This window comes from Topomyia yanbarensis, chromosome 2 (genome assembly GCF_030247195.1).
Source record: "Topomyia yanbarensis strain Yona2022 chromosome 2, ASM3024719v1, whole genome shotgun sequence".
Taxonomy (NCBI): Eukaryota; Metazoa; Arthropoda; class Insecta; order Diptera; family Culicidae; genus Topomyia; species Topomyia yanbarensis.
Window position 1 is genome coordinate 312755334 of NC_080671.1, and position 24295 is coordinate 312779628.

General features: G+C 42.3%; 2 protein-coding genes and 1 non-coding gene across 5 annotated transcripts in view; 2 read left to right on the forward strand and 1 right to left on the reverse strand.

Annotated features, from left to right (window-relative positions):
• LOC131683579 (UDP-glycosyltransferase UGT4-like) overlaps positions 1-8782 on the forward strand; it is a 31413-nt gene extending 22631 nt beyond the window's left edge. The window contains exons 4-5 of the mRNA XM_058965671.1: positions 5794-6013; positions 8216-8782. Coding sequence (XP_058821654.1) covers positions 5794-6013; positions 8216-8513 — 518 coding nt within the window. The 3' untranslated portion in view covers positions 8514-8782. The remainder of the gene's footprint in view (positions 1-5793; positions 6014-8215) is intronic.
• The window catches only part of LOC131683577 (serine proteinase stubble), a 258242-nt gene that overhangs the window by 118880 nt on the left and 115067 nt on the right, over positions 1-24295 (reverse strand). The window lies entirely within an intron of this gene.
• Positions 10730-10802, forward strand: Trnak-cuu (transfer RNA lysine (anticodon CUU)). Its single transcript has one exon. It is a non-coding gene; the product is annotated as a tRNA-Lys (tRNA).

The window sequence follows — 24295 nt, forward strand, 5'->3', positions numbered from 1 at the left end:
ATATCGAAAAACCGTTTTTCCAAAGATTCGAACAAAGTTCGTTTGTGTTTGACTGTCGCTCATTTCATGGAAATTCCTGTCGCAAATATATTGAACTGTATATTTGTGAGATCAGGTGATAGGTGTTTGAAGGCCCCCCTGCTGCCCAGCATCTATTCAGGAGTCTGTATATTAGGGTGCCAATGGCATGTATGGAAAATAAGTAACCTTCGGATTTTATAACCGAATACACCTTCAAAAGCATTAGCCTCTTTGCGAAATTTGAGCTCAATCAGACTTTCATGCATGAAGAAAACTAAAGGACCCCTTGAATATTCTAAAATCGAGTTCGAATTTTTGATGCTAAATGTCATAGAATGTCATGTAACGTCGAGATTTTTCAAAGATAGCCTTTATGAGATTTAGTAAATTTTGAAGTTAAGTTGAAGCTTGAGTTTGGAAGGCAGTTATTTATTTCTTTTTGATGCAAAATGTCTTAGATATGTATGAAATCTCAAGTCTTGTATCATATTGTAATTTTTTTAAAGTTGCCTTACTTTAAAATTTAAACAGAGATTTTCAAAACAATTGTTTTTTTTTCGAATTCATACCATATCTGGACATTTTATGTATTTCTAAGACAAACAAAAGAAATTAGAAGCTGCATTACAAAAAAATAGTCTCATCTGAACTAAAAAATATTTCATGTCCCAGAAAAGCATTTTTTTCGAAAATCTACCAGATCTCGACGATTCATGACATTATAATCTATTGCTTATATAGGTTTTTACACATACTTCGAAGAATCGTGCCCCATTGTTTTTATTGTTTATTTCCGTCGGCCTCTGTCCGCACTGAGGTGACTCCACCATCTGGACCCTATATATCGGCCCATCAACACATGAACCGCGACAAACGGTTGTACCTCCCTTCCGCAGGACGACGTGACTACTACAGGTTTTCACCTCAGAGAACCTCAACGACCTCGGCTGGGATTGAACCTAGACCCACTGGGGTGAGCGGCGGTCACGCTTACTACTCAACCTCCGGCGCCGTCTATGGTTGGTGGATTGTCGATTTTCTTCCATCTGGACTGGAACCTCACTAACAGCTGAAAAACAATACACTCCAAAGAGAAACTAGGCGAAAAGTTGGTTTTTGTCGGCCAAGTATGAAAAAAGTTACGCAAGTTTGAATGTGTCGCAATAATTCACCCTACGAAGTATATTAACCCATTCATGCCCATGTTGTTTGTGGACAACAACGTTTTCAATCAGCTATAACTTTTGATCAAGGCAAAATTTGCTCACAAAAACAAGTAAGGCTAATACATGTGACTATTGCCTTTCATTTGAGTATTAATAGTTTCAAGGACTAGCTATAGAACTGAAGTTATTGCAATTAGTCTGATTGGACTCCGATGGAGCAGTGCTGCCAGGAACAGTTTACGTTGACGACGGAAAATGATTTTTTCATATATCTTCGTTATGTTGCAATATTATTGCAAATTGATAAAACTTATCAATTTAGACTGTTTTTGGCTACATTTTTCACGCAATTGGACTATTGTAAATATTCTAGGAGAATTGTATTTAGCATTGGAAGATAAAAATTTAGCAGCTTCTAGCACTGCGAGGGAAGCACCAATCTTTATGAAAAAAGGCTTTTCGTGTTTCTTGAACCCACGGTTTTCAAGAAAAAATGGTTTTGAAACCCTGCATGCACTAGAAAAAAGTTGGGCATGAAAGGGTTAATATATTTTAATTACCAATTCATGTGCCGTCACGACATTCATGTTATGTCCTAGACTTTACCTACCCATCTTTTTGCCCATGCGAGTGAAGATCTTTTGCTCATAAAGGTTTTTTCACATTCTTCGTGCCAGTTGTATAAAAAACGGTATCTTTCAGCCATATAACGAGTGAAGATAGGTACAAAATTTTTGTTTTTCAATTAATTATATCTCCCCTAATTTCTGATTCTTCTTTCGCATTCTTTACGTTTTCAGTTTGCGTTGGAATCGAAGTCCGTACATAAATAAACTTTTCTGATAAAATCCAGCTGGTGGAAAAATGAATGTCTAACAAGATGCGTCATAAAAGATTCCCGTTTACAATCATACACATTGAACTCGGTCGAACCATATCTGATCTTCTTTCAGATCAAAGATAAACCGCAAGAAACATTCAGCCGTACCAGATATCTCAAAACTCCAACCTGTCTTAAGAAAGAAAATAATGTTTCTGGCAGTAAGCCTTTTATGACGAGCTAGTATGTCTACATACCCGCGCACAAAGTTGAGATCGATGGTATGTTCTCACATTCGATTTCGCTGTTTAAAGGACGTGGTTGAGTACCAGTTTTTCGCCCCTTTGTTGTTTGCATTGGCTTTCTTGTTCTGTTCGACTTTCGAACAATAATTTTATGTGTATCTGGAAATGGCACTTATTCTGACTAATTTTATGACATCCTACTTATTTTACAAAGCATATCAATTATTACCCCTATGATTGGCGCCCTTGACGGGGGCAACCTGGCTAACCGCACGCTACGGGCTTGACAATCGTTAGGAACAAATCTGAATGCTATTTACTTCTTAATCGCTCAACAATCAAGTTTCCGTTTAATTTTGTTAATATTTCAGAGTAAATCATTTGAAAAATGATCTTATAGAGAAAAAGGTACGGCGCTCAGAGCTGCCGCAAATGCTATGAAATGTGAAAAACCGCTGCGTGCAAATTCGTTAGTTCAACCATTTTTTTGTTGTTTTAACCCTTTCATGCCCAACTTTTTTCTAGTGCACGTAGGATTTCAAAACTATTTTTCCTTGAAAACGTCGCGGGTCACGAAACATGAAAAGCCTTTTTTCATAAAGATTGGTGCTTCCCTCACAGAAGCTGCTCAATTTTCACCTTTCAATGCTCAATGCAATTCTCCTAGAATATTTACAATAGTCCACTTACGTGGAAAACGTAGCCAAATACACTCTAATTTGATAAAATTTATCAGTTTTCTATTATGAGGAGTTTTTCGGTTAATCAGTCATAAATTAGACAGCGAAAACAACAATATTGCTTTTACTTCCAACGTTTCAATGGATTTATTCCACCTTTATCAAGGATTAAAAACTTTGTGTTTTCTTGTAAAGTGTAATGTTGTGGTAAAACATGAACTGTCCTAATGTATACGCGTCATCTAATAGTGCTATTGTTCGCATATTCATGCACCAATGCGAACAATAGCACTATTAGATGACGCGTATACATTAGGACAGTTCATGTTTTACCACAACATTACACTTCATAAAGAAAAACAAAGTTTTTAATCCTTGATAAAGGTGGAATAAATCCATTGAAACGTTGTAAGTAAAAGCAATATTGTTGTTTTCGCTGTGTAATTTATGACTGATTAGCCGAAAAACTCCTCATAATAGAAGCTCGACAGTCAAGAAGACATTCATAATTTATCAGTTTTCAATAATAATGAATAATAACGAAAATATATGAAAAAATCATTTTTCGTTGTCAACGTAAACTGTCCCTGGCAGAACTGCTCCATTGGAATCCAATGAGACTAATTGCAATAACTTCAGTTCTAGAGCTGATCCTGGTAATTGTTAGTTCTGAAATGAAAGGCAATAGTCAGGTTTATTAGCCTTACTTGGTTTTGTGAGCAAATCTTGCCTCAATCAAAAGTTATAGCTGTTTAAAAACGTTGTTGTCCACAAACAACATGGGCATGAATGGGTCAATTGTACTGTACCCATAACTCTGCCTGTTCATTAGGGTGGACCGAAAAAAACGAAAATCAAAAAGCCCAAGGTGATCTAGCTGTTTTGGACGTGATTCCATAAAACAAAACTGGAGTGAAAATTTGGTAGGCTTTCATTAAGGTCAGGGGTCCCACTAACACTCCCTTTTTTGAAAATTTGCGAAATTTTGAGAAAAATCTAGCTGAAACTGGAGAACGATTTCCTTTTTGTTTGCTCCGAAGTACTTCCAGTTTCTCCGGTAATGGAACAAACCTAATTTCCTCTCATTACCTCGTCTGTTCTGTCACTGGTTATAGAGAAAAAAGCAAGCGTCTTTCCAGTTTTCTTTAACTTCTCCTTATTATATGACAAATACTTTTCGATTGATCGAAGTGACGGACAGTGGGGTGGATAGATGTCATTGTCGACGAAATCAGTATTATTGTAGCGGTACTACTATAGCTGCAATGACAGCTTGTCAAATATAACAAGAACTTCACGTGACATTTGTGTGTCTTAGTGAAAGGTTCAGTTCTTAATAATTATTATGAATCTTCGATTCATTGAAAAAGATCCAATAATAACCGAAACGTTGAAAGGAGAATAAGGAGGTTCTTAATTACTAACGGCTGAGTTCATCGTTTTGTTGGTGATGAGAAGCTTGATTTGCAGTACACAGTTGCAAGTTCTTTTCTAAATCATCGGTTTTCGGGTGAGCTTATCGACGAAAACAAACTTGAATTTGTTGGGGACATCACCCCGTGCTGTGACCAGATAAATACTTTCATTGGCTTTCCAAATGGATTGCCCGCCAAAGAGTTGTTGAGCTTGAGAAATAAACTATTTTCAATCGAAAACACGAATAGCTCTACAAATACAAGCGATATAGTTTGGCCATTTACCAGGTGGAAAACCCAAATACTGTCCTTACAGCAAACCGGCTCCGATGTACAATTCTAGATTAGAGACACAAACATCTAGCTGCACATGGTGGTGCAGGCTAAAATTTAGCACGCCAATATTGGTATCGTCAAAAAATTTCGATATTTCATTGGCTTCGAAAATCTTTACGTTATTAATGCAAAGTCATACATACTTAAGACTATAAGACACTTCATAAAATTTAATCCCAATTTCTTAAGAATAACTGGAAGGCATAATCTTCGAATAACATAATGGACGTGCTATCTTTTGAATTTGGAGTAGTATTTAAACTACTCCCTGCACTATCGTTATTTGACCGAAAGAGTTTATTTTTTGTTAATCCGTACAAAGGAAGGGAAGTATCGTGGTGATTTGCAGTTAAAGTATTCTACTTCGCTATAAACATAGTTCTTATTGCTACAGATCAGTTTAATAACAAAGTCCTAGATGAACATCCTCTACACAACAAAAAAGAGTACCTTGTACAGCACAGTAGATTCATTCACAGTGCCGTGAGTCTTTGAGTTTGCTATTGAATCGAACAGAGGTGAACAGGGAAGACCTGTTTGCAAAAAAAAACTTGTTGATCATTCGCTGCCTCACGACGCCACGCTAGTACGCGGGCCCCCTATTCTGAGCCGAACGGAGGAGGAAGCATGGAAGGGAACTTGTTTTGCTCTACACGCCAAGCCGTTACGTCGCTGGCAAACTGCACAGTTTAGTTTGGCTGATTATCTGCTGGGGGCTCGGCTTGTTATTGTGCTGCTCATATTTCATGCGCCGTTGTTGTTGTTTACTATTTTACTGCACTTAGCGGTGCATTAGTACTTGACTTGCGTGGGGGAAGCTAGTACATATAGTACATTGTTTTTGCCAAGTACCAAACTATTCAGGATAAACAGCTAGTAAGTGGGAGTTTTGCGAGAAAAATAAACCATTCTAACGCGGTGACGCGCTGTTTACAATCTTACAACCGATTACAATAACAAACCCTGACCATGCTTAAACCGAGCATCAATAATATTTTTTATATCTTATTACTCTTTCGCTATGCGGAATTGTTGTTGTTTTCAACTTCGAATACGCTACGGAATTTCATTACATTATTTTCCTTTCTTTTCTTGTTTCATTAACGATAGCTCATCCGAAGGTCAAGCTGTTCATCACCGACGGCGGTCAACGGAACATTGAGGACGCCATCCACCACCGGGTCCCGGTGCTGGGAATCAGCTATTCGACCTCGCTGGAGCACTATCTGCGCCAGGTTGCCAAATATGAAACTGGCCTTATTTCGCTAATTGATTTTGAAACACAGACGACCTTCACCGAAAAGCTACAGGATGCCTTCCAGTTGGATGTGTAAGTATTTGCGAAAGATTTGTCTGGATTGAATTATCTCCTGGTGTGATTTTGATTGATACGTTGTGTAGAATGGTAGAGCCTAAAGTCTCCGGTACAACTGCATTAATAATGAACACTGAATCAGGTTTTTCAATAAATATTCATTTTCTACTAGATATCGTATCGAAATAACGGAAATAGAACAATGGGCTTGCTAGAATCATATTTAAATATCTCATTTAAACCTGGAATGCTTGATATTGTGAAATGACGTTTACATTTCTAAATATCAAAGTGCACTGATCGATGCCCGTTACCAATCGGTAGTCAGTGGTTCTGAGTCGACAATATCTCAGTGGACATTAAAGGTTAATAGCATTGTGCGACAAATTGATCACACTTCTCGAAATTATCGTAACTCTACTTGTATAGTTGGATGGTTGACATTTTCACTTAGCATGGCTAAATATAGCTCACCGCGAGTAACAGACGAATAGGAACTCTAATACCAGACACAACCTAACAAAATGAATTACAAACTTCAAATCATATGACGACTGATTAAATAGCTAGAATATTCGTCACAACCTTTGTTAAACCATCCATAATTCAAATCTGAATTTTGAATAATTTCTGCCTGGATTTCCAGCCCAGTTCGGGCACGAATCGGTACTGGTCGATTACTTCTAATTTAACTGAATCATTACATACTTATTCCAATATATGGAAAACGCCATTTTCCATAGCGTTCAGTCAGGACTCACTTCTCAATAGGGTAATAAGTATCAATGAAAATAATATAAAATTATCACGAAAAACGAGAGAATCAAATTTATTTCACTGGCACCAGTCTGCAAAAATCAAACGTTTAAAGTTAAACAATAAACAAAGAAGTTATACATATGTGTATATCATTTTAATATTTGCAGTAATAACATGTTAAAATATCCATGAACTGTTTATTGTTTTATCATGACAAAATTTGTACAGATGGTGGCGTACAAAACGAACATTATTACCATAAAAAGTGTCAATCGTTAACAAACCATACTTTGGCTTTTCTTCAGAAAAAAGAAATGTTTTAGAAGTGTACATCTATTTTACCCCTTCGATGCCCAAATTTTTCTAATGCATGTATGGTTTCAAAACTATTTTTCTTTGGAAACGGTGGAGTCAAGAAACACGAAAAATCTTTTTCATAAAGACAGATGCTTCCCTCGCAGTTCTAGAAGCTGCTCAATTATTATCTTCCAATGCTCTATACAATTCTCCTAGAATATTTATGATAGTCCAATTGCGTGGAAATTTTAGTAGAGGGCAATCTAAATTGACAGGTTTTATCAGTTTTCAATAATATTGCAAAATAACGAAGACATGAAAATTTCATTTGTCGCCAACTTAAACTGTCCTGGCAACACTGCTCCATCGGAATCCATTCAAACTAATTGCAATAACTTTAGTTCTAAAGCTAATCCTTGAACCTGTTAATACTGAAATGAAAGGCAATAGTCACATTTATTAACCTTACTTGGTTTTGTGAGTTAATCTTGCCTAAATCAAAAGTTGTAGTTGTTTAAAAACATTGTTGTTTATAAAATAAAGGGGTTAAGATTTATCAGTTATTTAATCACAACTTAGCTGAACACATAACATCAATCAAATTAGTCATTTTCAAAATAGCTACAGCAAGCTTCAGCTAAATTAGAAATCATCGACAAGCACCGATTTGCGTAGCTCCTTAGAGTGACTCTTTTGTTACGTCAGACATCATATGATATCATATGCCATGACATGGAGAGATCATTAGTTTTATGACACCTATTTGTAAAGCAATAATGTCAATAATTGTGCGAGGCAATGATATCAGCATCACGTCAGTATACTAACAAATGATGCGTCTTTATGTAATTGTGTACATATAACGAAATTATATGCTATGAACGTCGTCCATGTGTAAAAATATAACGCATCCCGATAGTTTTTTTTGCTTTATGGAGACGCATGGTGTAATATTTATTTTCAAATTTAAAATTTATGATCTATTTCGATAAAAAAAATAGTGACTATATTTCCAAAAATACTCTCTACTATAAATTTTTAAAAACTCTCAACAATCATTCAAAACACTACGCAATCCTACCGAACTGCACTGAGAGCCAAGTTCACCCCACAAACAACCAAACTGATTTTTGCCTCCTTTTTCCTTTCTCTTTCATTCAGCTACCAATCCAACATGGACAAACTGAACCGCCTGCTGGCGGATCAGCCTATGAATTCGCTGGACCGTGCAGTCTGGTGGCTCGAGTATGTTGTCCGCCAGGGGGGCACTGGGCATTTACGCACACCGCAGCTGTCGTGGTTCCAGTACTTGATGCTAGATGTCACACTGACGGTTGCTGTCCTCGCTACGCTGGTCGGACTGGCAATCGCCTACCTTATCGTTCGTGCCATACGTTACTCCAAGAGTCTACCGATCGAAATGGTAACGCGTGGTAGCAGAAAGTGCAAACTAATGTGAACGATGGCGTGGTTCGTGACTTTGCTGCTGCAGTATCGTTTTTTATTTTTTTTTCTCGTATTTAATTTAAGATAGACTAACAAATGTAAACCAAACCGTAATAACCGTGTCGATTTCTGTGTTGTGATACTCGCGAAAGGGTTCATTCGAATGATCCTGAACACCTATCAGATACTAATATGATAGAATTATAAACAAATGTGATATTAGCGTTAAGGACATAATGCTAGGTAATATAATGAATATATTGACGTACAACTTGAGAAAAATGTATTTTACTGAATGCCGATTTCATTACATCAATTTTCCATCAAAACAGTGTACTAAAACAAATTTTTCCCAAAATCGTGAATAGGCAGCCATTTATTATTATTATTTTGATCATTATTCTTAAAACCAAAGGTTGGTGATTTTATTCATAGATTTAGGAACATTATTCAAAGTTCTAGTATACTACGTGAACTTAGGATGACCATATCGGCCGCGCGACAACCCAAAACAGTCTAAAAGGTAGTTCCTTCCTCCACCTCTCACTGGAACGAGACTGGCGAAATTCTCCCCAGCTTATCGGCTATCACAAATAAATTTGAGGACCTAACATGCAGAGCTCTATCAGGATGACTTTCGTGAGAATTCGATCACCGATCCCTTCTTCAAATTTACACAAACGCGGTTCTTACTAAAGCACAATCAGTGAAGGTTTTCTGCTGTTGTTGGAAGAATCTGCAAATATACAATAATCAACTGAGACGAAATATGTTGGGATCGTTTGTGAAAGACCGACGAGGAGTGTTAAGTACTAATTTCATGACACCGAAACAAAGCAGAAAAATCAATGGTCTCAGTTAACTTTCCTAGATTCTGACGTAGAAAATGAAAGTGTCTGACGATATCCAATGACATCCATTATCTCTTGGTCTGTACTTGGATAGAAACAACTGCACAAACTACCGTTTATTCTAAATTTCCCCACTTCCGCAAATATTACATCGCGGCTCACTCTATTAAAAACAACAGAAAGGTCGGTTTAAATAACATCAGTTTAAGTGTGATGATACATACTCTCTGTTATGTAGGATATTAGACTCGCGTATAGTTGGGTTCCCCATTGGTGCAATAAAAAGGTGCAGGACTCGGCAAGTTAGTCACTGTCAAAAACCAGACGTGAAACTATGTTTATCGTCGATTGGATACTGCTTGCTACAAGCTAGAAGTGGTTCCATTTTCATCAGCTCGAGGCTGCGCTTAATGAAATTCAAACTTTTTGGCGAATTTCCAACAAGATGGAAAAAAACCACTGGCACAAGAGGCTCCAAAGACGGAACGGAGCGAAGCAGAATCACCAAAACGTGGATATATATATTTTCGGAAGCACCGAAGGGAATCAATCGGGTTCCGGATTGAAAGACGATTTAAGCCGTTGAAAAGTTCTGGTAATCAACGCTTCATCGACATCGATAGTGCCCAGAGTTTGGCCCACAACTGGAAGCGGTTCGAGTTGTTCTTATGTATATATTTTTGTTTTTAAATGTTTTTATATGACCAACTAGAAATAAAAATTTGGAACTTCTTACCACATTTAAAACTAAATTAAATTACCCCTTAGGTGTTTTTAACTGCAATTCGTATTTGATATTTAAACAAATTGGGCGGTGACTTTGGGCTGACAGGCTTACTCTTCTAATCCCTGAGTATGGAAGGATGACACTAACTTGAAATGGCTTGTGGGCTAACAACACGGCTGCCTCCGTCCCGGCATAACCCTGGGAAGGCCTCCGGGTACATTCAAAACTCGTCCTCATTTTGTTGGCAGTACTTGGTTTGGATGGAGCATTCCCGATTTTACGCCGATCCAGTTTTGAACACTACTCCCCATGAAGAATAGCGTCAACCCTAGCATGACCTCCCTGCCACATAAATAATCGTGGGATCACAAGAGGCGACTACGTACAAGCAGTTGTGACTCAATAAAATTGAGAAAAACAAAGAAAGGTGAGGTCACCACCACGAGCAGCAGCTGAAGTCATTCAGCAACAGCAGGAGGAGGGAAATCAGCAGCAACACCAGCCGCAGTAGCAGCAGCAGCAACAACATAAAATAACTTATTTTATATCCTGTGCTCTTTGAGCACTCGTACAGAATAATATCAGTGAGAGGTTCAACTCAATCACAAAGAGCTCATTGAGTCAACGAGACCTATCACACTTAAGGTCCTTGCCCGGCTAACTCAGTCGGTAGAGCATGAGACTCTTAATCTCAGGTTCGTGGATTCGGGCCCCACGTTGGGCGCCAATAAAACAACATATTTTATATCATGTGCTCTTTGAGCACTCGTTCAGAATAATATCAGTGAGAGGTTCAACTCACTCACAAAGAGCTCATTAAGTGAACGAGACCTGTCGCATTTAAGGTCCTTTCCCGGCTAGTGGCACTCTACTATTTGCTAAGGTACTCGGGCAGTCAATGGAAGCCAATTAAAATGCCATTTCGTCTACATGCTTGATTATAATCTATGCTATTACCTATGCCATTCTTAGAACTACCACCTTAACATTGGGCCTACCTCGACATTATTTCCTACGTCTTTTCATTTCTTCTTGACTCCGTTGCTGATGATCTTAGCGCACACGTTGCTCGTCGATTCCCCGGGGCGATCCTGATACGCAGTTGTTACTGTGCGCATGCGGGTGCTGCTTTCTAGCATGCCAGATTCGAAAGCGATCTACGATCGCAAAGGTTTGCTTCCTGCACTCTTGCCTTACCAAACGTCATCAAATGTCCAACACGTGCTCTTTAACGGCATCTCAATGTGCTGGATCTGCGGACGATTTGTCTCTGCGGAATGCCTGAAATTGTTCACTCGCTCGTGCGACGTGGAGCGACAATACGGTGCGATTGAGTCGCTGCTGGTTCGTGGTGCTTATCACGGACGGCACGTGGTTGAGGAACGATTGGTTCAATCACTTCGGTGATAACGCCGTCCTTCCATTGGATACAAGGGAGTTCGTAACCCGTTTAAAAGGCCTTCCTGTTGGAAGGCTTTCCTGTATATGAATCTTCTTATTGGACCTTTTCTTCCAATGTGCGGTTAGAGGGATCGATGAAGCTTCTGGTTTTGATTCATGGTCCACTGACATTAGTTAGCCGATTCCGACGCCATTGGTGCAAAACGAGGATGGACGTGATTTCTACCTTACGGCTGTAATATTTGTCCAGTGATCCTTTTCCACGGGCATTACTTTCAGTGTGGGCCCTTGTTTCGTGACGGTGATTTTACACTTTAGTTTTTTTTGGCTTAGTGACTGGGCGCTTACGAGTGAGGTGTTGTCAAATTTCTCATCTTATCCGTTTTGTTCTCGTGCAGTACACAGTAAATAATTTCTAAGTATTATCAACGATTTATATTTTTGTCGACATAATCCGTAACAAACAGTCAGAGAAGAGCGGGTTAAGTTACACGCCACGGAAGTCAAAAGTATGTGGACGCGAGAAACAATGTCCATAAGGACACTCAGAAGATGGTTCTCAGAATCCGAAGGCGCTAGTGTCTACCGTTAAGGAGTACGACACGGCAACGCGGAGGGCTGATGTAGCTGAGCAAGCATTGTCGTCGGCTAAGGTTACTATCTTCCTGGGATGGTCAAGAAGCGCATTGAGAGCCCCCCCACGAGTGAATAAACAAGCGGAGAAATGTTTCAAGTGTTTGGGCATTGTACATTTAGCAGTGGCTTGCAAAGGATTGATCCGGGATGTACTGGAAATGCGGGGAGATGGGCCATCTTGAAACTGCACACAGAGGCCGAAGTGCTCACTTTGCACTCCAGCGGACGGAAACTACTATCAGACGGGTGGATTTAAACGCCCTACCCATAAGAGGGCGACTGCAGGCCAATGGTGATGGAGATAACACAGATGAATCTGAATCACTGTGATACCACACAGCAACTGGTAAGGCAGTCTACGACAGAAACTATGTGTAATATCGCTTTGATTGCAGAGTCGTATCAAGTCCCCCTAATAACGGTAGCTGGGTGGCGGATAGATCGGGTACGGCTGTGATACAAGTTATGTGCAGATTCCCCATTCAAGAAGTGGTAGAACGCTCATACGTGGGGTTCGTGATCGCCAAAATCAAGGGCGTCTTCGTGGGCAGTTGTTACGCTCCTCCAAGGTGGACAGTAGAGCAGATCAGCCTAATGCTGGAGCAGTTAACCGATCAGTTGATCGGTCGGAAGCTGGAATGTGGAGTTGGGCAGTAGAGTAACCTACACAAGAGGGTGTATCCTACAGGAAGCTCTAGCGAAGTTAGTATAAAGGTTCTGTTAGCACATTTCGGAGAGACGGGAGGGAGTCTATCATCGACGTCACATTCCGTAGTCCTTCATTGGCGGCAAACATGGTTTGGAGAGTATGCGAAACGTATCGGTCAACGGAACCCTGCTGCAGCATGGGGAAGAACGACTGGCGAACGAAAGTGGAAGAAGAAAGCCTTCAAGAAAGACTCTCTCATTGAGGCACTTTGGCCGCACGGCGAGACCGAAAACGTGGATGCAGATGACCTATCAAGAAGAATTGTGGCGAATTGTGGTACAAAAACTGGAACCACACAATAGACGGCGTTCAGCTTACTGGTGGAACGAGACGCTTAGTATCATACGCTCTGCTTGTCTCACAGGTAGCTACCACCCAGATTGCCTGTAGGCTACAGGTAATCTGGCGAACCGAGCAACAGACGACGAACACGGCTAACTAGTGATTGGTTAGTTGGAGCGAAAAAGGCCAAGCGCAAAAAAGGGAGTGAATGGTCTGTTCATGCTGAGGCAGGTTTGGCGCAGCGACTGGCAAACCGCGTAAGGGGTAAACCCAGCCACCCCGAAGCAAGACAGAAGAGTGAGTGTATAGGCGTATAAGTGGACTGCCTCATGCCAAGACGGGAGGGTCGTAGCGTAGTATGTTGGGACTTAGCTATCGATGCCTCATGGCGTGGCAGAGGAGTGAAAGGGTGAGCATCCAAGTCAGTCTTACACGGCATGTTAAGGGTGAGCACAAAAGTCAGCCTCACATGGTATGTCAGAAGTGGGGCCTAAGAAAAATGTCCCACATGGGATGCCAGGGGAAGTGACAGAGGTACAATAGAGTGGCACGATCGAGAGTGAATCAGGTGATAGGGTGAGCATCCAAGTCAGCCTCACATGGTATGGGTGAAGCGAGCACAAAAGTAAGCCTAGCAAGGAATGAGTAAAGTGAGCACACAAGTCAGCCTCGCAAGGAACGAACAAGGTGAGCACAAAAGTCAGCCTCATGTGGAGTGTTTGAGAGTGAATCAAGGTGCGATATATATAGCCATCCCCCGAGAAGTAATACCGAGAGGTAGTTGCTGGGAGGAACGATGGCGGAGCCAAATGGAGTTTAGTCGGTATTAATGGCAGCGTCACCATTGAAGCCCGACACGCCCCTAGTGCACCCCGTGCGGTAGCTTGGACCCTACCAATAGCACATGTACTGGGCTAGGACGTAAAGGTCTTCTCAATTGTAAAAAAACAGGTAGAATGCGGACACAGAGAGCAATATCGGAGCCAGATAGAGAGGAGGGCAAGGCAGTGTTTCGGGAAGCTGGGGCCGCTGGTCCGGATGGAATACTAAACGTGACGCTGAAAGCTGTGATCCTGGCATATCCAGACATGTTCAGGATGGTGCTGCAGAAGTGTTTAAATGAAGGCATCGTCCCCGAAATGTTGAGGGTATAGAAGCTAGTGTTGTTTCCGATCCGTCCTCGTATAGGCCCATATGTCTGCTGGATACACTTGGAAAGTTCCTGGAAATAATCATCGTTAACAGGTTTGCGAAATGCACGGAGGATGAGCGCAGACTGTCCAAGAAGCAGTTCCTATTCCACAAAGGAGCATCGACAGTGGATGCAAATTGGACAGTACTCAACGGTGCTGAGAAGGCATATAAGCAGAAGCGAAGAGGAGATCGATTGTGGTCACGATAGATGTGAAGAATGCATTGCATGCACATAATGAGGATTCCCGACTATCTATGCTAGATCCTAAAGAGCTACTTCCAGAGCAGAGTGCTGCTGTACGAGACGAGTGAAGGGCAAAAGTTAATACGAGTTACTGCGGGCGTTCCTCAGTGCTCCATTCTCGGTCCAACTCTTTGGAACGGGATGTACGATGGATTCTTAACACTGCGACTGCCCAGGAAGTGAAAATCGTGGGTTTCGCGGACGACGTGTCAGTAAGGGTGATGGTTGAGACACTTGAAGAAGTAAAGGTGTCGGTGACGGAGACATTAGACGTGACCGAGAGCTGGATGAAATGGGTCAAGCTGCAAATAGTTCACCACAAGACGGGAGTGTTGTTGTTCAGCAACTGCAAAGCGGTTCAGCGAATGTAGATTGACGTCAGAGGGCACGTGATTGCATCGAAGCGTGCACTGAAGTGATCATCGACGATCGATTTAGCTTCAACAACCACGTCGACTACGCCTGCGCCCCCTGATGTCACAGTTGGCAATATCGTCGGCAAAGCCGCCGCGAAACCACAACTCTTCGACGATGTAGACTAGATCCACCGCCGGGGACCGATTGAGTAGTACGCGACGTAACTCAGGTCGTCGGGGTGCCAGGGAACCGGACGTCAGACTTCAACGGAATCGCCGGGTCGACCTCGACACTCTACCGGGTTGCTCGTGAGTAGGCTAGATCAACCACCGGAGATTAGACCGAGTCGACCGCGTCGAATAGGTAGCAGTGGGTCATTGGAGCGCCAGTGAACCAGAAGCTACGCTCCACCCGGAATCGCTTGATGGACCTCAGCACCTAATGGCTGGCACGGGACTAGATCAAGTAGATCGGGACGAAGCGGGGAGCTAAATGGCTCACGGAAACGAGCATTGGTATCGGGAAAAATCTACCGCCGGGGGATGCACAGTAGCGTAAATTCGCCGCCAACAAAATCGTGATAAAAATGGGTCTTAATTGGCTCACGAAGCAAACACCAGCAGCGAGAGAAATTCAACTGCGGGGGAACTCTCAGTCGTTGTACGGTAGTTCCACCGCCGGGAAACTCTTAAGCAAAAGAAAGAGGTGCAACAAAAGCACAACCAGCCCCTCCCACGAAGTAATACCTTGTTGTAGATCCGTGGGGAAGAAGAGCGAAAATAGAGTAAGAAGTGTTTTAAGTGGTTGTGGTGACATAGTCACTACAGACTAGGCTTTTTAAGCTTTTTAAACCTTGTTATAAAAACATATACACACAGATATTTTCCGATCTCGATGAATTTGGCGATGTTCAAAGTGATAGCATAACCATTCTGTCTTTTTTTTCTTTTTTTTACAATGAAGAATGCAATTACACACTTTCCCAGTACACGTACTTAGTAGTTGCCAAGTTACCAAACGGAAGTGTACTGGCGGGTCGGGCTCGAACAGGGGGCTATACCGACTAAACTCAATTGGGCTCCGCCATCTTTCCTCCAGGAACTACCTTCCGGCATTACTTCTGGGGGGGGGGGGGGGGGGGTGGCAGTACTTAACGTACCCACTCACTCTCGCTTGATGTTCGCACTCACGCACACCCTACATTCCTCTGCCACGCCACGAGGTAACAATAGAGATAGGTACCAACAATCTACGCTACACTACGACCCTCCCATCTCGGCATGGGCAGTCTATACACACGTTCTAATCACTCGCTCTTCCGCCATGCTTCGGCGTGGCTATCGCGATTGCCATCGCTGTGCCAGCTTTGCCTCAGCATGAGCAGACCATTCACTCACTTCTCCGCGCTTAACCCTTTCCGCTCTCGCTAACCAATCACACGATAGTCATGCTTGTTATCTACTGCTCGGCGCGCCGTATTCTCTGCAATCTGCAGGCAATCTGAGTGGTTGCAGTCGAGACCAAGGAAGCAAAATGCCTACCTCTTCTGCGGCTGTAATTTTTCTGCCTACATTCTCATTTCTCTTTCGACGTTACTGTCGTTCGCTATTGCTGGACGCCCAGCGCTGTACGGCAGTCTGTGAGCAAAGAAGTAACATGACAAAGAAATACTGCCCCCAGTATAGCCACCAGACGCGAGCGGTACAGCTTCTCTTTCCTTATTTTACATTTTTTAATATTTTTAATCTATTCAATATTTTCAATCACAAACGACGACAATAAATGCGATTCGTTTATTCCACGACTGGCATCAACGCTTTCGTGTGCGGGCCTCTCCCTTTGACTACGCAGAGAAAAGTGTACAAAGCGAGAGAACAAACTTTACTACGCCACACTCTCACCGAGCAGTCGGAGTACAGCAGCAAAACAAAAATGTATTCTACTGCTCTACGGGAAAATGTACTCGGTTTGGCTACCGTTCTGGCAAGAGCTGTAGTGATGCGTCGCTGTAGCGGGCTGTACGGCTTATGCAAATGTAAGGGTAAAAATACAAATTGAACTAACTTAACCAAATTTTAATATAAAATACATAAAGGAAAAAAATAGCAATTTGAAAGTGATGCAGTATGATTCCGTAGACCTGAAATATAGGCCCCAGGGAATAATAAGACTATTAGGTGGCATGTAAATTAGCAATTCTACCAGCCAAAAGTAATTAGATAGTTGTCCACACATACCGTAACTGGTAACAGAATTTTCGGAAGCGAGTGGTGCTCAAATGTTTGTGCTCACCCATATTCATCGATTCAAGGTACTTTGCTGTTGTTATTATTGAACCAGTTGCTTTAGACGTTCACACACGTTGTGTGAACTATTTGGTTTTAGTGTCGAATTCGGTGTTAGTACGAATATGTGGTCTAACTGCCAGCAAATTGGTGTCAGTTACTGACGCGTGGAACACGAAACATTAAAATCCAACTTTTCACTTAAAACTATCGATATTCAGGGGCCACACACGATTACATGAAATCACGTTGGTACACCAGTACCATACTACCCTTGTAATTTGTTAGAACTATCCGCATTATTATTAGTTACTGGAGGTGATGCATTTTCATAAATGGGACACCGTAATCTTTCAATCTATAACTGAAAATCTAAAGAAACAGAATAATTCTGCGTTAAACATTGTCGAGACCTAATCACGTAAATATAGTTGCAGCGACGATGAATGCGTTGCAACCATCAACCATGTTACGTCAAATCACAGGTCCAGAAGTCCAGCAGCAGTTCCCGGATCATGCAAGTGAACTGCTGGGTCAATCAGCACGTGTCAATCACGGCTCATTTGGGCCCAGCAGCTCACAGCCCTGCGGTGGACTAAGGTAAGTTGAGTATCAAAAGAAACGTCATCAATCATAAAAGCGACTACAGTGCTGTGTGCGCTAAACGTTTGATCGTGATCAACCTACAGCTGTTGCTAGTTGTGGCATGATCGGCAGCAGTTGGTCGGTGGTAGGCTTCGTGGTTTAAAAGAACGACGAGGTGTTTAAATGTCAAACAGAGCTAATCAATGGCGCACTGCTGAGGGTTGGAGTGGGTAGGTGTACATTTTAATAAGTACTTAGTTTCAGCATTATCGATTACATTTATCCTTTAAGGGGGACGATACTATTACAAAGTTCAATTATTTAACAATACAACTGCAATTGTTTCGAAAAGTTAACGCTAATCAAAGGTAAACTTTGATAAATTTACCATTGCTTATAATTTGATTGACAGAAAATTCGAACAAATTCAAGTTTAGTAGCAACGTTTAATTGAAATTTGGCCATAACATCTAATTAATTTAACATCGTGTGACTGCTCTGAATTGTTTGGGCGGTACCACGGTAAAAGGTTTTGTTTTCCCCTAATCAAGCATTGCTTCCCAGTTGCGGTAACATTAATTAACCGAATAAAAAATGTAAAGACTTAATAGTGAATCACGAACAGTAGAGTGACTGGTCACCAGCGGTTAGGCTTTTCAATAGGTAGTTCTCGCTGTCTCTCACCCAGTTCTTGTTTGAGTGGTTTTCAGTCATCCAGGCGTGAAAATCGGAAGCAAAATTAAGCGAGTCGTTAAGGTAGAAGAGTTCATTTTATGTTGTGCATTGAAATGGGTGGGATGAAGCTATCGTTTAAAGAAAACATGTTTTATTGGTTTTTCTTAATCCCGAAATAGAGCAAATTTTAGGTCATCAATTAAAGATGTAATTCTTTATTTGTTTACTTGAAATGATAAGACTTGACGTCGTAAAGGAAATCCCTTCTGTATGTAGGTCTACCTCTATAATTTTCCTTCTATCGAGCTAGTTTCGCAACAGGCGCTCTCAACCGTAGCTGATATAATTAGTTTCATTTCTCTCGTAGCTGCCTCATAAACTGCTTCAAAATGACACCTGTTTTCATAACAAGAAAACTCGTTCTATAGCTCATCCCACCGCTACTCAAGCATTCTGCTTTCATCAGACTTCCTTCGGACCAAAACCCTACACGATGTTATGCTAATTCGAACGATATAAATATTGCAGGCAATTAATTAGCAAAACATCCCCACCAATCTATGTGTCCATGTGTGTTCTTCGATACATTTCATTCACCGAGAGCCGGAGCGTTCTGACGTAGAAACAACAGAAGGATGGCGTTCGAAACGTGCTTTCGACAGATTGAACTATTTTGAATATACCATTTCTTCGGTTGATGAATGGTTTAACACAATCGGTACATCTAACTTCAAGTTTCTTTTCTAGTGAAAAAGGCCAGCTAAGGGCGATTAAAAATATAAAACTGGAACTACTATTCCAGTTAGCATTCTCGGCAACGATTCATTCAAGATCGCACGGTACAGGGTTATCTAATGAAAACCGTTAATCTATTGAACCGGACCCATAAAAAATATTATTAAGTCTAGGGAAGTAAATCTAATTTGATATTTGATCGTGAGCCCGGCGAGAAACTATCCAGCCCCTGCTCTTAATTTGCTCAACGTTTATTTCTAATTTAGAATCATCATTTGTGTTTTTGCAAACGGCTATGATTCGCGATGGTGATACTAATTAGGGTCAACATTTTTAATGAATCAATAAACCATTCCCAAAGCTGACGAATAAGATATATTTCAGCGGAAAGGGGAAAAAATAAAGCTGGAGAGAACACCTCCAATCAATCAAATATTTAAAATGATACTAATGTCCACAGTTGAGCACTAACGAAGGAATTCCACCAAGATTCGTCCAAAAAAATTTGAAATCGTAACCGATAATCTTCACTACCGATGAAACTTTACCCGTTTCACCGGCAGTTTTTCTAGCGATAACATTAAACATGCTGAGTTTGTCCATCTACACGAATTATCGGCGAAGTACGGAGGCTCGGACGGGAAAGCTAGCAGTGTGCAAACAGACCGACCATTTGATCAGGAACTGCGATGAGGTCCGGAGAATGAGAGTTCCAGAGCGGTTGGAAGCGGTCGGTCGGTTGAAGCTGTTTACGCTGTGCTTGAATAATCACGGGAATAATGCGGTGTGATTCCAAGATGCGTTGATCGATGGGAAATTGCCAAGGAAGACACCACCCTCTGTTACATCGCATGGAAGGATCCATGAAACTGCAGAAAGTCGATTGTAACACGCACACAAAAAAGCGAAAATCGTGCAGTGATATTCCGTATGGTTCCAATCACCTTGTACGTGGGGAGAAAGGGCTTCAAAACGATAGCCTTTCTTGACGAGGGGTCGTCTAGTACTCTCATAGAGAAAGCAGTCACGAGTAAGTTGGGAGCCAAGGGCGAGTCGGAGCCGTATATCATTAAACGGTACGAGAATGGTTCGCATCGTGTCAGTTTGAAGCTGCCAGCGCAAGGATCAAAGGAGAAGTTTCGTTTGGAGAACGTACACACAGTCTCTAAGCTGGTGCTGACGAAGCAGGACGTGCAATTTTCGGAGATAGCCAAGCGATACTCGCATCTGGCAGCTGTCAGTATGACTGATTATGCTGAAGAGCAGCCCCCGATTATGATCGGTCTGGATAACCTCCACCTATTAGCGCCAATGGAGTCACGGATTGGTCGACAAGGCGAACCGATTGCCGTGCGATCGAGACTTGGTTGGACGGTTTACGGACCAGAAAAGCAGAAGGCGGCGGCCGAAACGTTCGCACATCGTCAAACCAGCAACCAATGAGGATGAACGAAACTTTCCTGACGGCTGTCCAATGGCTATGCGTCGGTTCAGAGGCCTTAACCGACGCACCGCAGGTTTATGTTATGGACATGGCCACCTTCGGTTCCACATGTTCACCTAGTTCCGCGCAATTCATAAAAAAACATGAATGCTGAACAGTTTGCAGAGAGGTATCCAGAAGCAGTGGATGCGATTATAAGGCGGCACTATGTTAACGACTACTATGACAGCGTAGATACTGTCGACGAAGCGATTAAGCGAGTCAACGAGGTGAAGTTCATTCATTCGCATGGAGGTTTTCACATACGAAACTGGGTCTCGAATTCGACAGATTTTCTGGAAGCGTTGGGTGAACGGAACATGGAAACCGCCGTACATTCTAACAGTGATAAAGACATGGATTATGAACGCGTTTTTAGCATCGTTTGGGAGCCGGTAGAGGACGTCTTCCGCTTTGCTGTTGCTTCAAAAGCAAAATTTTGTGAAGTTTCTCAAGGAAAGAAACGTCCGACCAAGAGAATTATACTGAGTATCGTGATGGCAGAGTTTTACCCACCGGGATTTCTGACTCCAGTCACCATACTCGGGAAAATACTAGTCCAAGACTTGTGGCGAACAGGGTATTGCTGGGATGATTCAAGTTGCCACGTAGCTATTTCGGTAATGCTCGGTCAGACGAAGTCAAAAACGTGCAGCTCCACAAATTTGCTGACGCTAGTGAGACAGCGTACGGGTGTGTGGTATACTTTCGTGCGGTGATTCGAGGTTAAGTCGTATGTGTCTTCCTCGGTTGGAGATCTTGGCAGCTCTGCTGGCTTGCAAGAACGGTGCGAGAAAATCACAACATTAAGATTACGAAGTAGGTAGTTTGGGTCGATGCGGCAACTGTTTTGTCTTGGATCCAACGGTGCAGCGCAGATATAAGCATTCGGTTTTCGAATCGGCGAGATCTTAAGTATTACTAAGCTGTCAGATTCGCGTTGGTTGCCGACAAGGTTCAACTTGGCGGACTAGATCACGAAGTGGGGCAAGGACCTAGATATACGTTCCGGAAGTCCTTGGGTGCAGGGGCTTCAATTCATACATCAAGAGGACGAAATGTGGCCGAAAAGAGCTCTGCCATCAGCGAAGAACTTCGAATCCACCTGTTGTGGCACGACGTGATTGTCGCGGATGTCACCGTGAATGCCGAACGGTTTTCGAAATGGACTGTGCTCGTGAGAACAATGGCGTGTGTCTACCGCTTCATTTCGAACTGCAGGAAGAAAATAGGTGGTCTACCGATTGAAGCGCTGAAGGCAACAGATCACCAGAAGAGCATTCTGTTGTTAGTTCAGAAGAAGCACATCGTTCCAACATCGGTGCGTATTCCCCTGCAACAGGAGGAGTACCTGCGGGCGGAGAGGAGTCTGCTGATGATGGCGCAGGTCGACGAATACTTCGACGAAGTAAAAATACTGCTGAGAAGTCGAGATCGTCCCGTCAGTGAGTGGCTAATCATCAAGTCTAGTCCGTTGTTCAAGTTAACACCGCTGATCGATGAGCATGGGTGATGAGGATGGAGGACAGAAGCGAGCGATCGGAATTTCTTCCGTTTGATCTAAGGTTTCCGGTGATATTACCTGGTAATCACGCGATCACGAAGTTGGTAGTCAAACAGCTGCATTTTTATATTTTGGGAATCCACGCAGTGGTTCTAACAGTGTCGTCAGCATGTATGTGGTGCAAGGTGCACCGACATCGTCCTCAATTTCAACGGATGGCTCCACTTCCTGTACAACGGATCACTCCGAACCTTCGCTCAATCAGTCACGTTGGGGTTGATTATCTAAGGCCCATCGGACGTCGTACGGCGAAGTGGTGGATTGCACTGTTTACGTGCCTTGTCACTCGCGCAGTTCATTTAGAGGTGGAACATAGATTAACGACACTAGCGTGTCTAATGGCGATCCGACGATTTAGCTGCCGTCGAGGACCGCTTGCTGATTTTTTTGGACAATGGAATGAATCTGCGAGAATTTAGAAGGGAGATATTCGTAGCATCGATGAAGACTGCGCTGAGGTGAACACAACGGCCCGGACCAAGTGTGGAGGGGTTTGGGAACAATTGGTTCGCTGAGCAAAGAAAGCGTTGGTAGCATTCGATGACGGAAAGCGACTGACAGATGAAGTTCTACAGACTGCCATCGTTGAAGCTGAGCACATGATTAACTCTCGTTCGCTGACATACGTGTGCCAGGAGTCTTTAGAAGCAGAGGCACTCACTCCGAACCATTTTCTTCGGGGAGTGTCACCTAACGAACCGAACGCAGTACCGCATCCTGCAGAAGCTTTAAGGAATGCTTACAAGCGGTCGCAGCAACTGGCTAATGAGATGTAGAAACGCTAGATTAAGGAGTACGTTCTAACGGTTAACCGGAGAACAAAGTGGTTCAGCGAATCGAGTCCTCTGAAAACAGGGGATTTGGTGTATGTCACTGAAGGCACGAGGCGGAAATGCTGGATCCGTGGTGTAGTTGAGGAACCAATCGTGTCAGGTGATGGGAGGATCCGCCAGGCATGGGTCAGGGTCTACCGAGTAAAAGTTAGGAGTTAGATGAATCAAGTACGAAAAAATCTAAATGGCCTAAGAAATGCAGGAAACGGTGGATTACAAGAGGAAAAGCGGAAGCTAAATAGTTCAAAGGACGAAAAATTCGCGAGGTGCGAAAAAGCATAATCAGTCTCCCCATGATGTAATACATTGATACATCTCCGCTGAGGAAGGCAGGAAAGAGTAAAAGGAGTATTTTAGTGGAGTGGCACACAATGCCAACATACTATAGGCCAGACTTTTGAGCCTTTTGCACCTTACTTTGAAGAAAACTTCAGAAACGCTAGGTAAGAGAGCATCCGCTTCGTAAAATATAAAATGCATATCAGCACAGGAAAGCACCGATCCCTTTGCTTTAGTGTTCACACGAAAGAAAAAGCCTTATCGCTCAAGCAATCTATCTTGGGTAATATTGCGGACGTGACGAGCGGTTATGGAATGCGCGCGTATATTTCGCGTTGGATTAATACAATGCTTAGCAACCGCAATCTTTGCTGGTTACAGGAGCGGATAGAGATACAGACTTTGAGTACTTGGGCCTGTCCTCAAGGTGTAGTTCCGTCACTTTTGTTATATAACCTGGTTTATAACGTCTTGTTGAGGACACTCGATTGTCTCGAACTTCCTGATGAATAGCAAATTTGACTTGATGCAACAATCATTGCAGACTATCGAACAGCAGTATCGACATGTTAAACTATCGATTGATAAAAACTTCAATGGTTCTTTCACAAAGGAATAAATCATATTCAGAGCTCACTCTAGGCCAAAGAACTACAAGGGGACAGTGTGCAGATCACATCAAGTACGTAGGTGTTATATTGAGTGCCAAACAGTGCTGGTCTGCCCATATTGACTTCCGAGTCAAGAAAGCATACAGGACATCGGGCACTACAGACGAATTTTTGGAGAAGCTTGCGGTCTCAAACCCAAATACATCCAGAGGATTCATGCGATAATTGTACCTCCGATACTGTTATACTGGTGTGCTGTGTCGTGCAGAAAGAGGATATGGTGACGATCCAATAAAAACTCAACCATCTGCAAAGATGCTAATGATCATGACTAAAGCATTTAC